This window comes from Plecotus auritus (genome assembly GCF_963455305.1).
Source record: "Plecotus auritus genome assembly, chromosome: 14".
In the NCBI taxonomy this organism is placed as follows: domain Eukaryota; kingdom Metazoa; phylum Chordata; class Mammalia; order Chiroptera; family Vespertilionidae; genus Plecotus; species Plecotus auritus.
Window position 1 is genome coordinate 4,852,592 of NC_137780.1, and position 15,010 is coordinate 4,867,601.

Genomic DNA, 15,010 nt, shown 5'->3' on the forward strand with positions numbered 1-15,010 from the left:
TATATATATATTTAATATATATATATTTAATATATATATATATATATTAAAAAGATAGTATGTAAACAAATGAGTGTGTCTGTGTCCCAATAAAACTTTATTTACAAAACAGGCATTGGACTGGATTTGGCCCAGGAGACACAGTTTGCTGACTCCCAGCATATGTCAAAACATTTAATAAACTGTAAGACAATCTACATGCAAGCTGGTGACAATATACTCATTTTTATATATTGCTTAGAAACACTTTGAGTGCTTTATTTAAAAAATATATTTTTTTTTATTCATTTCAGGGAGGAAGGGAGAGGGAGAGAGAGATAACATCAGTGATGAGAGAGAATCACGGATCGGCCGCCTCCTGCACGTCCCCGCCCCCGCCAACTGGGGATCCAGCCTGCAACCCGGGCCTGTGCCCTGACAGGGAATCGAACCGTGACCTCCTGGTTCATAGGTCAACGCTCAACCACCGAGCCACGCCGGCCGTGCTCACTTTGAGTGCTTTAAATATTCCCTGATTTCCAGAGTGTGGATTCACTGATCCCTGAACGCTGTCCAGGATGCTTTCTAACCTAGGAACATTATCATTAGTCCTTCTGCGGGAGGCTGTGCCCTGTGATCACATATGTACTCACCCAGGGCGGGGCAGGGTCCTGGCCGTTTGGCTGGCTTGCTGGATAGGGCCAGGCAGCGGGACCAGGAAACAGTCCCGGGCTTTGTTCTCTGTCGGCATGCGGCCACCTGCGTGTTTTGGCAGGTCTGCTGGTACCTGGGGGGGGGGGGGCGCGGGGGGGTGATAAGTGGAGGGTCAAGGAGGAGGCACGAAGCACTGAATTGCTACTGTAACTGTTTCATTCCCAGGTCTATCCTGGGACTTCCTTTAAGCTCTTGGAAAAAGAGCAGATCACCTGCCATTTGGGGAAACATCTTCATTGCACATAATCCACTAGTGCAGCCGTGGGCAAACTACGGCCCGCGGGCCGGATCCGGCTGTTCTATCCGGTTCTCTTGCTCTCCCCTCTGCTCCTTTACTTTGAATTTATATTAGTTCACACAAACACTCCATCCATGCTTTTGTTCCGGCCCTCCGGTCCAGTTTAAGAACCCATTGTGGCCCTCGAGTCAAAAAGTTTGCCCGCCCCTGCACTAGTGGGTGATTCTTATCCATCGTTAATAATAACTATGAATGAACATGCTTTCAAATTTAAATTTTACAAGGCTTAATTTTATGTCAAGGGGCCAGATACATATATGTACCTATATGTATATATATATATTTATGTATATATGGTAATGTGATTATCTCAGAAAAGAATTCTAAACAACAGTTCCTTTTAGTAAGATGTTATCAAGAAATAACATTCATTGTAGACTACTTGGGGTGATCACTTTGTAAGTTATGTAAATGTCTAATTACTATGTTATACATTTGAAACTAATATAATATTGTATGTTGCCCGGCTGGCGTGGCTCAGTGGTTGAGCGTCGACCTATGAACCAGGAGGTCACAATTTGATTCCCGGTCAGGGCACATGCTGGGGTTGTGGGCTCGATCCCCAGTGGGGGGCGTGCAGGAGGCAGCCGATCCATGATTCTCTCTCACCATGGATGTTTCTATCCCTCTCTCCCTCTCCCTTCCTCTCTGAAGTCAATAAAAATATATTAAACATATGTTGTTGTTTTTCTAAAAAAAAGAAGAAATGTAAGAAAATTTGGTGCCATTTGGTAAACGTGGAGAGTTAGCATTTATCCGCTGTAAGTGGTTGTTCCGAGTTGAAATTCACGGAGTCACCTTACACCTTAGACTGGGGGTGTTTGTTAATATGTCCCACTTCCTTGTCGCTTTTCTCAACTTGTTTTTTTTTTTTTTCTTATGGCTTTTTCTTGGTGATAATATATTCCTGGTTAAAGATTAATCGACTGGAGCCCATTAGACTCCAGTGGAATTTGGACACAGCAATCCCATAAATGTTGAGAAAATAGAATGGAGACATTCTAATTGCCTTTTGTAAAAAAACACTATATATATATATATATATATATATATATATATATATGCCTTAGATGCCATAATTCTGGAAATACCCGACTGAAACCTCAAAGGAGGCGGGGAAATGGAGTGGCTCCTGGTTGAGCCGGGAGTGACGGCGGATTGCCGAAGTCTTCGCTGGGGCTCGAACACTCCTCCGGGTCTCTCACAGGAACCTCCTGTTTCTGGGGCCAGAAAGGCTGGCCTGCCCGGCCTGCGCGGTGTACCTCCTGGGGGGCTGCCCGCCCTGCCGGTGGCAGGAAGCGGAAGCTGGCATCCAGTCTCGTGTCCTGACGCTGAAACCTGGCCTGCTGCCCCATTCTGCTACCTGTCGGGACGCCGGCTATTTTTTTTTTTTTTTTTTTTTTTTTTTGGTTTCGGTCACTTTGCCCAAAAGATAAGGAATGTCAGGAATTTTGCTCAGCACACCTCGGCATCGACGCCGAGACAATGGGCCTTTCACGGGACTCCACGCCTGGCATTCGGGGTGCGACCTGAACGTGGTTCCTGTTGGTTCGAAGGGGGGCAGCTCAGCTCCTATGGAAACTTCGGACTTGGGCGGGCCCGGTGTCCCGTCGGCACCAAGGCTGCGCCTGGGACGCTGTGCCATGACCTTTACTTAGAAATGCAGTGAGTTTTTCCCTAGCTGGCTTGGCTCAGTGGATAGAGCATCAGCCTGTGGACTGAAAGGTCCCAGGTTCGATTCCGGGTCCAGGTTCGACATGCCTGGGTTGCAGGCTTGATCCCCAGTAGGGGGTGTGCAGGAGGCAGCCGATCAATGATTCTCTCTCATTGATGTTTCTATCTCTCTCTCCTTCTCTGTTCCTCTCTGAAATCAATAAAAATATATATTAAAAAAAAAACAAAAGAAATGCAGTGAGTTTTACATGTTTAGGTTTTAGTCCTCACGTTTCCGTGTGTGTTTCACTTAGTTTAGAGCTGCCTGTCTTTGGCCTTGGCTTCTCCGGGGCTTCCCTCTGTTAAGCAACACACTCACTGCCTTCTGACGTAAAACATTCAACACGACAGCACGTCCTCGGTATTGGCGACGTATGGTAAATCCTCACTCGAACATCTCCCTGGTTTAAAGAGAAAACCATAGCCCGAAGGCGTGGTTCCGTGGTGGAGCGTCGACCTAGGAACCAGGAGGTCACAGTTTGATTTCCCCGTCAGGGTACATGCCCGGGTTGCGGGCTTGATCCCCAGTGCAAGAGGCAGCCGGAGGCGGGGGAAGGGCAGTTAGGGGCGATCAGGCAGGCAGGCAGGTGAGCAGTTAGGAGCCAGTGGTCCCGGATTGTGAGAGGGATGTCCGACTGCCGGACAGCCCCCGAGGGGTCTCGGATTGGAGAGGATGCAGGCTGGGCTGAGGGGACCCCCCCCACTGCCGTGCACGAATTTTGTGCACTGGGCCTCTAGTACAAAATAAATGAGGACCTGAGAACACTTCCAGACCCCTTGATAAAAGTGTGTGTGTGTGTGTGTGTGTGTAATGCTGACAAAATGCTTACTTCGTTCACTGTTCTAAGCACTGACATGAACTCACAAGAAACTGCGTTGGGTGAGATTGGGGGAGACCTGGGGGAGCTATAATATACATTTCCTCCTCCCTCCCTTAGGATGAACATACAATCACAGTTCCCACACAGCGAGGAGACAGCAGTATAGACCCCACCCCACCCCCCAAGCCTGCCCTTCGTCACACTGCCTCTGTGTAGATAATGGTCCAGGGGATAATGGTCCAACGACAGGAAATCAGAAAGGAGGAGATGGGCACCAGACTAGAGAGAGCTCTGCAGAGGATGGAGGACGCTCTTGTGAAAACTGATGCACCCCGTTGGCTGAGCGACGTAGACAACAATTAGGACCATGACCCCTGGGGTCAGACTGCCTGAGCGTCACTGCTTCTCAGCTGCGGGACCTTGGTCAGATGACCACGTGGCTGGTTTCAGTTTCCTTATCTCTCCAGTCCAGATCATTAAGAGTACATACCAAGAGCATGAGAGTGGGGTTCCCTGATTAAAATGCCTGTGAACGCCCGGCCGGCGTGGCTCCGTGGTGGAGCGTCGACCTGTGAACCAGGAGGTCACGGTTCGATTCCTGGTCAGGGCACCCGCCCGGGTTGCAGGCTCCATCCCCAGTGTGGGGTGTGCACGAGGCAGCCGATCCATGATTCTCTCTCATCATGGATGTTTCTATCTCTCTCTCCCTCTCCCTTCCTCTCTGAAATAAAAGGGGGGTGGGGGGGGGGGGAAGAGTTCTGAGCTGAACTATGTCCGTGGATTTTTTCCAAAAACTTGTAACTTGAGGCACCAAGGACCCTCTAGCGGTTATGATATCAGTGATGTCAGGAAGATAAAACTCAAGTTCATTCTCGAGTATTCTCCCCACTTTAGGGAAGATTGTGTTGAAAATGCCCGGGCCCTCACCGGTGTGGCTCAGTGGATAGAGCATCAGCCTGCAGACTGAAGGGTCCCAGGTTCGATTCCGGTCAAGGGCATGTACCTTGGTTGCGGGCACATCCCCAGTAGGGGGCGTGCAGGAGGCAGCTGATCGATGTTTCTCTCTCATCGATGTTTCTATCTCTCTATCCCTCTCCCTTCCTCTCTGTAAAACAATAAATAAAATATATTTAAAAATAAAATTTAAAAAAAGAAAAGAAAATGCCCGGGAAATATTGCGACAGGAGAAAATTATAAAAATCCTGAAAATATCTGACCTTTGTTTTTTGTTTTTTTTTTTTGTTGTTGTTGTTGTTTCTGTTTGTTTTCAGTTTTGCTCCTGGAGAAGATCGAGCATGATGACATGTGCAATAAGACGCTGAAGATCACGGACTTCGGGCTGGCCCGGGAATGGCACCGCACCACGAAGATGAGCGCGGCCGGCACCTACGCCTGGATGGCCCCGGAAGTCATCAAGTCGTCCCTGTTCTCCAAGGGAAGTGACATCTGGAGGTGAGCCCCAGGCCCTTGGCTTTTGCGGATGTCTGCAGAGACAGGTCGCGGTCCGTCCTTTACATGAGTCCCAAAGTGCTCAGCGATTGTGAGCATGGCGGGTAGTGGAGGCCTTTTGGGACAGGGTTTTTATAGTTGTTGATTTTTTAATACATTTTTTTTTATTGATTTCAGAAAGGAAGGGAGAGGGAGAGGGAGGGAGAGAGAAACATCCATGATGAGAGAGAATCGTTGATCAGCTGCCTCCTGCATGCCCTGACACTGGGCATCGAGCCCACAACCTGGGCGTGTGCCCTTGACCGGAACTGAACCTGGGACCCATCAGTCCACAGGCCGATGCTCTATCCACTGAGCCAAGCCGGCCAGGGTGGGTTTTATTGTTTTGATCGTATGTATCATCACAGTGGAGCAGGTACCTTTTCATGGTCATGGCTTCCATTTGATAGGAGAACCTTGTTGTTAAATGGGAGGTTCGATTAAAACTGGTTATAATTGGCGGCTGGCGTGGCTCAGTGGTTGAGCGTCGAACCAGGAGGTCACGGTTCGATTCCCGGTCAGGGCGCATGCCCGGGTTGCGGGCTGGATGCCCAGGGTGGGGCGTGCAGGAGGCAGCCAATCCATGATTCTCTCTCATCACTGATGTTTCTTGTGTACCCCGACTCCCTTCCTCTCTGAAATCAGTAAAAATATATTACAAGAAAAAACGAAAAAAGAGAACAACCACATTACTCGGCGTGGGGCATGGGGCGTGGGGCGTGGGGCTGGCCCCACCTAGTCCAGTCCTTGCTGCCCCTGCGCTCTCCCCCTCAGTAAGCAGCTGGGATGCCTGTGCTGAAGGCTCTGCTGGTTTCTGGGGACGCCTGTGTTGGGACATTAGCGTCTCCCCTGGGATGAGGGCCGCCGCTTTCTAGGAAGAGCAGGTCCCCGGGAGCCGCGGGAGGCGGGTGCTGACACCTGTGTCCCCCAGCTGTGTCCCAGTGACCTTGACGATAACCTTGCTTTCCAGCTACGGAGTGCTGCTGTGGGAGCTGCTCACGGGGGAGGTCCCTTACCGCGGCATCGACGGTCTCGCCGTGGCCTACGGGGTGGCGGTCAACAAGCTCACCCTGCCCATTCCGTCCACCTGCCCCGAGCCCTTTGCCAAGCTCATGAAAGGTACTTGGGCACCCCTGTCCCTGTGGGTCTGTGGGGGGGAAGGGGAATCCTTCATTACAGCATATATATATATATTTTATTTTTTATTTTTATCTGTCTATCTATATCTATATCTATATCTATATATCTATATCTATATCTATATCTATATATCTATATCTATATCTATATCTATCTATATCTATATCTATATATCTATATCTATATCTATATCTATATCTATATCTATATCTATATATCTATATCTATCTATATCTATATCTGTATCCTCTATATATATATGTATGTTTGTTTGTTAATCCTCACCTGGGGGTATTTTTCCATTGAATTTTTTAGGGAGAGTGGAAGGGAGAGGGAGAGACAGAGCGAAACATCCATGTGAGAGAGACACATTGATTGGTTGCCTCCTGCACATGCCCAGACCAGGGCCCAGGCCGGGGAGGAACCTACAAGCAAGGTATGTGCCCTTGACCTGAATCGAACCCGGAACCTTTCGGTCGATAGGCCAATGCTCTTTATCCCTTGAGCCAAACCGGCCAGGGCAAGCATTCTGTATTTTTTTTTTCACCAAGAAATTTCTGTGGTTCTAATTTTCAAAGGCTTCTAAGTACCTAGGCTATTTTAGAGTTAGGAACGTCGTCTTTGACCTAAGATGCTAGGTCACGTTGTGATGAAGTAAGTGATGTGAAAACAGCCCCGTTTTATCAGTGACTCATGGAGGTGCAACATTCACCTGCACGGTAGTAAAGTTTTCATCACGCACACGCGTGGAATTCAAAGACCATGTTGAGCTGGCTCCGAACCTGCTATCGTAAATCTAACCAGGCGTCCTCAAACTACGGCCCGCGGGCCACATGCGGCCCGCCGAGGACATGGATCCGGCCCGCTGGGGGCCGCTGCCTGTCCTGCTTAGCAGCCGACGCGTCCCGGGCCCACAGTGCGCATAGGAATTTGTTCAGTTTATTTTTTAAACTATAGTCCGGCCCTCCAACGGTCTGAGGGACAGGGAACTGGCCCCCTGTTTAAAAAGTGTGAGCACCCCTGAACCTAATGATCAAAAGCGTTTTACAGTCTTAGCCAGCGTGGTTTTCTATGGCCTGATACCTTTTGATGCTTCTCTCTTAAAAACTAACTCTTTTTGTAAGCAGCAAGTTCTTTCTGCTTAATGATTAGGCTGTTTCTTAGAACCTTTCGTGCGGTTATATTTTAGAGGCTTTGGTTTTTTTGAGCTGAGTTATAAGACCTCTCTGTCAGCAAGTCATCCGGCCAGGGCAGCTTCATGGCCGGGCATCAGAGCACATGTCCACATATTAATGTCATGTAACATAGACAACACGAGCCTTATCTGCGGACTGAAGGGTCCCAGGTTCGATTCCGGCCAAGGGCATGTATCTTGGTTGTGGGCACATCCCCAGTAGGGAGTGTGCAGGAGGCAGCTGATCGATGTTTCTCTCTCATCGATGTTTCTAACTCTCTCTTCCTCTCCCTTCCTCTCTGTAAAAATCAATAATGCCACTGACACTGTAAAATAGAATGTTCAAAAGCATTAATAGGGTAGCCCTAGCTTGTTTCACTTAATGGATAGAGCGTCGGATTGTGGACTGAAGGATCCCGGGTTTGATTCCAGTCAAAGGTACATGCCCGGGTTGCAGGCTCGATTCCCAGTAGGGGGCATGCTGGAGGCAGCTGATCCATGATTCTCATATTTGATGTTTCTATCCCTCTCGCCCTCTCCCTTCGTCTCTGAAATCAGTAAAAATATATTTTTTAAAAAAGAACAACCTTTAAAAAAATCATTAATGGACTTGAAAATTTTTTCAACAGACACTGTCAAAGGGGCTGATCATCTGAACCAGGGGTCCTCACACTTTTTAAACCGGGGGCCAGTTCATTGTCCCTCAGATCGTTGGAGGGCTGGACTATAGTTTAAAAAAAAATTATGAACAAATTCCTATGCGCACTGCGGGCCCGGGACGTGTCGGCTGCTAAGCAGGACAGGCAGCGGCACCCGGCGGGCCGGATACATGTCCTCGGCGGGCCGCATGTGGCCCGCGGGCCGTAGTTTGAGGACGCCTGCTCTGAACTCTGCTGAGAGATGGTATTAATGAGATTCTTGTTTGTTTTAGAATGCTGGCAACCAGACCCTCACATCCGCCCGTCGTTTGCCTTAATTCTTGAGCAGCTGACTGCGATCGAAGGGGCAGTCATGACGGAAATGCCCCAGGAGTCTTTTCATTCCATGCAGGACGACTGGAAGCTGGAAATTCAGCAGATGTTCGATGAGCTGAGAACAAAGGAAAAGGTGAGAACATGCATCGAGAACATGGCCTAACACACGTGCATGTATGAAGCTGATGGGAGGCAGGAGTCACGGGCCACCGCGGGCATTGTTCTGAAATGTTTCCAGACATCCATATTTATGGATTCCTGCTTTCTAGTTAAAACAGAACAGGGCTGTTGTTGAAATGTGTGATCGGAAAAGAAAAAAGGAGCCCTGGCCAGTTTGGCTCAGTGGGTAGAGCGCCGGCCTGCGGACCGAAGGATTCCAGGTTCGATTCCGGTCAAGGGTGCGTACCTTGCTTGCAGGCCCAGTCCCCAGCCTGGGCCATGGTTGGGGCACGTGCAGGAAGCAACCAGTCAATATTTTTCTCTGTCTTTCCCTCTCTGAAAAATCAGTAAAAAATATCCTCAGGTGAAGTTAAAAAATAAAATTAAAAAATTATCATTCCGCCCTGACCGGTTTGGCTCAGTGGAATAGAACGTCGGCCTGCAGACTGAAAGGTCCCAGGTTCGATTCTGGTCAAGGGCATGTACCTTGGTTGCAGGCACATTCCCAGTGGGAGGTGTGCAGGAGGCAGCTGATCAATGTTTCTCTCTCATTGATATTTGTAACTCTCTAGCCCTCTCTCTTCCTCTCTGTAAAAAAAAAAAAAAAAAAATTTATCATTCCGATGGCATCCAAAAATTCAACTCCAAAGTAGCCATAATAATGATAAGAATGGTTGCTGGTATGTCTCACCTGTTTAAAAAACACATCAGGCCCTCACCGGTCTGGCTCAGTGGATAGAGCAGGCGTCCTCAAACTACGGCCCGCGGGCCACATGCGGCCCGCCGAGGACATGGATCCGGCCCGCCGGGGTGCCGCTGCCTGTCCTGCTTAGCAGCCGACTCGTCCCGGGCCCACAGTGCGCATAGGAATTTGTTCATAGTTTTTTTTTTTTTAAACTATAGTCCGGCCCTCCAACGGTCTGAGGGACAGTGAACTGGCCCCCGTTTAAAAAGTTTGAAGACCCCTGGGATAGAGCGTCGGCCTGCGGACTGAAGGGTCCCAGGTTCGATTCCGGTCAAGGGCATGTACCTTGGTTGCGGGCACATCCCCAGTGGGAGGTGTGCAGGAGGCAGCTGATCGATGTTTCTCTCCCATCGATGTTTCTAACTCTCTCTCCCTCTCCCTTCCTCTCTGTGAGAAAATCAACAACACATATTAAAAAAAATAAAAATAAAAAACACAGCAGGAGCCTCGGAAGAAACGTGGCTCAGGCCTCGTTCCTGTCTTTGTGGGGTGCCGCCCACGTCCTGTGCCTTGCACTTTGCTCGGTGCTGTGGGTGAAAAGGACGCAGCGTAGCTCGTGAGCGTGTTACCTGGCTGACGGAGGACCATTAAACGAGCCAGGAATCATCATCATCATCATAATGACTCAGTCCGGCCCGGATAAGGGAGGCGCAGGCTCCCAGGACACGCGTTTATCGGGTGCCGCAGGAAAGGGACCCGAAGGACTGCGAGTGAGGGAGCCGGTGATCGGGGGGGCCGGGGAGGAAAGCTTGGGAGGGGGCCGTGATCTCCACCGAGCACACGCTGTGTCCCAAAGACAAGAGTCAAGGGCACTGGGAGGAATTCAGAACGGCCGGGGACACGGCTCGCATGACCTCTGTTCTCTGGCCTCTGCATCCTGAAATGTCCCGGGAACAAACACTGTCTCAGGCAAAGGAGCCTGTTTCTTAGTAAAATGCCGAGTAAGAGTGAAGCGTTCGCCTTAGAACCAGGAAAGGGGTGGTTCTAGGTGGCTCCAGCCGCCACCCCCACGCCCAGCCCCAGCCCGGGCAGCAGGAGTGAAGCAATCCTGGGAAGTAACCTTCCATCCTGCATTCTCAGAAGGATTATTATCAGCGATCTTATTCACATGTTTCTTGGAAACGTTAATCCAATTGGTTGACTTAAAATGAAACAGAGAAGACTGATGTTTGGGGTTTTTCGTTTTTTTTGGTTTTTTTTTTTTTAATATATTTTATTGATATTTCACAGAGAGGAAGGGAGAGGAATAGAGAGCTAGAAACATCGATGAGAGAGAAACATCGATGAGAGAGAAACATCGATTAGCTGCCTCCTGCACACCCCCCACTGGGGATGTGCCCACAACCAAGGTACATGCCCTGGACCGGAATCGAACCCGGGACCTTTCAGTCCGCAGGCCGACACTCTATCCACTGAGCCAAACTGGTTTCGGCAGGGGTTTTTTTTTTTTTTTTTTTTTTTTTTTGCACGTCTCCTAAATTGTTTTCAGGAATTCTAAAATTAGACGTTTCATTGCAAAAAAAAAAAAAAAAAAAAAAGAGAGAGAGAGATTTTGGTGAATGGGAGAGGACTTCGAGGATAAAATGAAAGTTGAAATCACAGAATTTAAAATTGGGAAGTAATGTTCATAATTCATGGTTCCTTTAAACTATGTTACTGAATTACTTTTAATCAATGATCAATGGAGGTGTATCTAGGGAGTTGATTCTCATTCCGTGTGGTGTGAAAATCAAAAAGCATGCTCTCCTTCTCCCTTCTGAGGTTTTGTAGTAGTTCCTTTGTTACACTTTGAGCTCACTTTTTAAAAAATATATATATTTTTTATTGATTTTAGAGAGGAAGGGAGAGGGAGATAGGAACATCCATGATGAGAGAGAATCATGGATGGGCTGCTTCCTGCACGCCCCACACTGGGGATGGAGCCCACAACCCGGGCATGGGCCCTGACCGGGAATCGAACCCTGACCTCCTGGTTCCTAGGTCGACGCTCCACCCCTGAGCCACGCCGGCCGGGCTGAGCTCACTTCTTAGCTGTGCTAACCCTGTGCCTTCTCTTGTTCTGATGAGACGTGCGCGGTGCTGCCTGAAATACGGCATTGATGGCGTCCCGCAGGTCACCGTGAAAGCCTGTGCCATCCTTTTCCTTTCTCTTTGGCTCCGAGGTTCCCAGCTGCATCCTTGGCTGGAGTCCGGCCCGTGTGCGTGCCCTATCTCCCCTTCTCCTTCCCTGATGGCGCAGGGTGGGAGGCGTCCGACTTGGGATTAACGGCCGGTCCCTTGGCCGAGCCCCGTGTTATTCAGTGAACTGCAGCCTCGACAGATACCGGCTCCTCCCTGCATTCCTGGCGTCTTATCTCCGTGTCTGCCTCTGTGTGTCGGGCGCACAGGGTGTCTTTGAAGGCCTGTCACCGTTAATGATTAACATCTGCCCCCGACGCGGGCTTTGCCATTCGAAGGGGCTGTGCCAAGCAATGCAGCTAACATGACGACTTAGTCATCTCAGCCACCGAGAGAAGCTGTTGGGTGCTTCCCCAGGTCAAAGCGTCCCAAGGGGTTCGAATGCCCCTTACGTTGGTGTATTTTGTTTTTCTATTCTTCCTCTTCTGAATGTTCAAAATTCATTCAAAGGAAGAACATTCTGGCTGCTTTCCCTCTGACCTTATTTTTTTCTCTTGTGAAGTCTTAGGCCAGTGATTTCTTTTTATTTTATTGATTGATTGATTGATTGATTTTTAATATATTTTATTGATTTTTACAGAGAGGAAGGGAGAGGGATAGAGAGTTAGAAACATCCATCAGCTGCCTCCTGCATACCTCCTACTGGGAATGTATCCGCAACCAAGGTACATGCCCTTGACCGGAATTGAACCTGGGACCCTTCAGTCCACAGGCCGACGCTCTATCCACTGAGCCAAACCGGTTAGGGCCTTAATGACTTTTATTTTTTTTAATTTTTTAAAAAATATATTTTATTGATTTTTTACAGAGAGGGAGGGAGAGGGATAGAGAGTTAGAAACATCGATGAGAGAGAAACATCAATCAGCTGCCTCCTGCACACTCCCTACTGGGAATGTACCTGCAACCAAGGTACACGACCTTGACCGGAATCGAACCTGGGACCCTTCAGTCCACAGGCCGACACTCTATCCACTGAACCAAACCAGTTAGGGCTGATTTCTCTTTAAAAAAAACCAAAAATACATTTTTATTGATTTCAGAGAGGAAGGGAGAGAGAGAGAGATAGAAACTTCAATGATATGAGAGAATCATTGATCGGCTGCCTCCTCCTGCACATTCCCCAATGGGGATCGAGCCCGCAACCCCCCCCCCCCCCGGCATGTGCCCTTGACCGGGAATTGAACCCTGACCTCCTGGTTCACAGGTCGACGCTCAACCCCTGAGCCACACCGGCCCGGCTCTTTGGATTTCATTTAGAATGGATCACGCGCATCCGGGCTTTGTTGCTACGTGTTCATGTACATTTCACGTGTCCGGTGGTTAGAAGGGCAAGAGATAAGGGGAGAGAAATATGGGCATCGAGTCTGAAATATCTGTGATGCCTCTGTACGTTGGCGATGGGCTGCCAGCTGCCGATGGCGCCTTCCTGTGCGCCCGCGGTAACCGGGTGTCGGGGCTGCAGAGGCGGCCTCTGCCGGGCCGCGACGCGGTGACGTGGTGTCGCCCTGTCCCAGGAGCTGCGGTCCCGGGAGGAGGAGCTGAGCCGCGCGGCCCTGCAGCAGAAGTCGCAGGAGGAGCTGCTGAAGCGGCGGGAGCAGCAGCTGGCGGAGCGCGAGATCGACGTGCTGGAGCGTGAGCTCAACATCCTCATCTTCCAGCTCAACCAGGAGAAGCCCAAGGTCAAGCGGAGGAAGGGCACGTTCAGGAGGAGCCGCCTGAAGCTCAAGGACGGGCACCGCATCAGCCTGCCCTCAGGTGAGCCCGTCTGCGGGCCACCCCGGGGCCAGCCGCTCGGCGCCGTGGCCTTGACGCTGGGAAGCGACGGGGCGGGAAGCAGGTCCTCCAACATGGAGCATCTTCGGTTGCTTCCCGCAGTGCATGCTCCTCATGCCGGGAGCCACGAGCTGCTGCGTGAACCGGAGCGTGGCACACGAGTGTGTATTTTATTATTTTTTAAACTAGAGGCCCGATGCACGAAGATCTGTGCAAGAATAGGCCTTCCTTCCCCTGGCTGCCGGCACCGCCTTCGCTCCAGCCAGAGCCGCCCTCCGCCTCTCGCCTTGTCACGTCAATTTGCATATTCCCTCCTTATTGGCTGTGGGCACCACCATCTTTGTCACAGAGTTACGGTCCATTTGCATGTTCTGTCTTTATTAGACACGATATGTTTGTATTGATGTCAGAGAGGAAGGGAGAGGGAGAGAGAGAGAGAAACATTGGTGATGAGAGAGAATCATGGATCGGCTGCCTCCTGCATGCCTCACACTGGGGATGGAGCCTGCAACCCGGGCATGTGTCCTGACCGGGAATTGAACCTGGGACCCTTAGGTCCGCAGGCCAACGCTCTATCCACTGAGCCAAACCGGCCAGGGCGGCATGCGAGTATTTAAGCCTCCAGTAATTTTGTTTGTAGGGGTTAGTGGATTTTCTCCTTGTGAAACAAAAGCAGAATTCCCCTGCAGCTGATGGCATGGACCCCGCGTGGTATGGTGTGGCGTGGCGTGGCGTGGCATGGCGTGGCGAAAGTCCAGGACAGCTGTCAGCTGTTGCTATTTCATCGTTAGGGTTATTGCTTCCTGGGGATCTTTACTGTCACGTGGTCTCGTGGGTCATTTGGGACAGGGATGATGCTGCCAGCACCTTGGACAAGTTTAATCCAATAGTTTAATTACGTTCATCTGAGGGCTTCAAGTGCGTTCGGTGTAAAAAAGAACCAGGAAATCTAGGGAAGCTTTTAAAAATGTTTTCAACTCATTGTGAGGGGAACATGAAGGGATCACACGTGTCAGAGAAACTGAGCAGAATAGAAAACAGCACACAGACCAACCAGCGTGGCTCAGTGGTTGAGCGTTGACCTATGAACCACGAGGACACGGTTCGATTCCCGGTTAGAGCACGTGCCCGGGTTGTGGTCTCGATCCCCAGTGGGGGGCATGCAGGAGGCAGCTGATCAATGATTCTCTCATCAAGATGTGTGTGTCTCTCTCTCCCTCTCCCTTCTTCTCTGAAATCAATAAAAATATATTTAAAAAAAATTATAAAACACACAAATACTAGGTGATTCTTTAAGGTACGATTTTCAATAAAGCACATTATAGTTCTGCAAATATGACATGAACACGTGTCAGAGATTTTACTCAACTCACTAGTGAATGAGGGAACCAGTTCAAATTGGTTCAACAGAGTTAGCGGACCCAGGTCTTTATGGGCCACTAAGTACAGGAATGTGAGGGTTAGATTGCTGGGTTAAATACAAACCCGGTGAATGCCCGGCATGGCCATACACCGTAACCTTAGGGATTGTCTTTTTGGCCAGACAGAAACTATTTGCATCATCACCAGACAAAACCTACAAGTTAACCTCGGCCCCGAGTGGGTTGTAAAAATATCTCAGTCACTCGAAAATCAACCAGAGATGAAGGCATGCCAGAACACTCAGGGTGTCTGACTTTTAAATATATATATATTTTTACAGTTTACTAAGACAGTCCCCTCTTCCATCTGCTACTACTGCTCTTTCTTTCATATATTCCCATAGTTCTTTGCACAGCTGTCAGGACCCCCACCCTTCCCTTACACGTAGGTAATGGTACCTACCATTTGTAAAGTGCTGTGACCACAAAGTA

At 49.5% G+C, this 15,010-nt stretch overlaps 1 protein-coding gene across 2 annotated transcripts in view; it reads left to right on the forward strand.

Moving 5' to 3' along the window:
* The window catches only part of MAP3K21 (mitogen-activated protein kinase kinase kinase 21), a 30,565-nt gene that overhangs the window by 10,267 nt on the left and 5,288 nt on the right, over positions 1–15,010 (forward strand). For both annotated transcript variants that reach the window (XM_080651128.1, XM_080651129.1), the window contains exons 2-5: positions 4,797–4,977; positions 5,984–6,132; positions 8,259–8,434; positions 12,899–13,139. In XM_080651128.1, the coding sequence (XP_080507254.1) occupies positions 4,797–4,977; positions 5,984–6,132; positions 8,259–8,434; positions 12,899–13,139 (747 nt within the window). The remainder of the gene's footprint in view (positions 1–4,796; positions 4,978–5,983; positions 6,133–8,258; positions 8,435–12,898; positions 13,140–15,010) is intronic.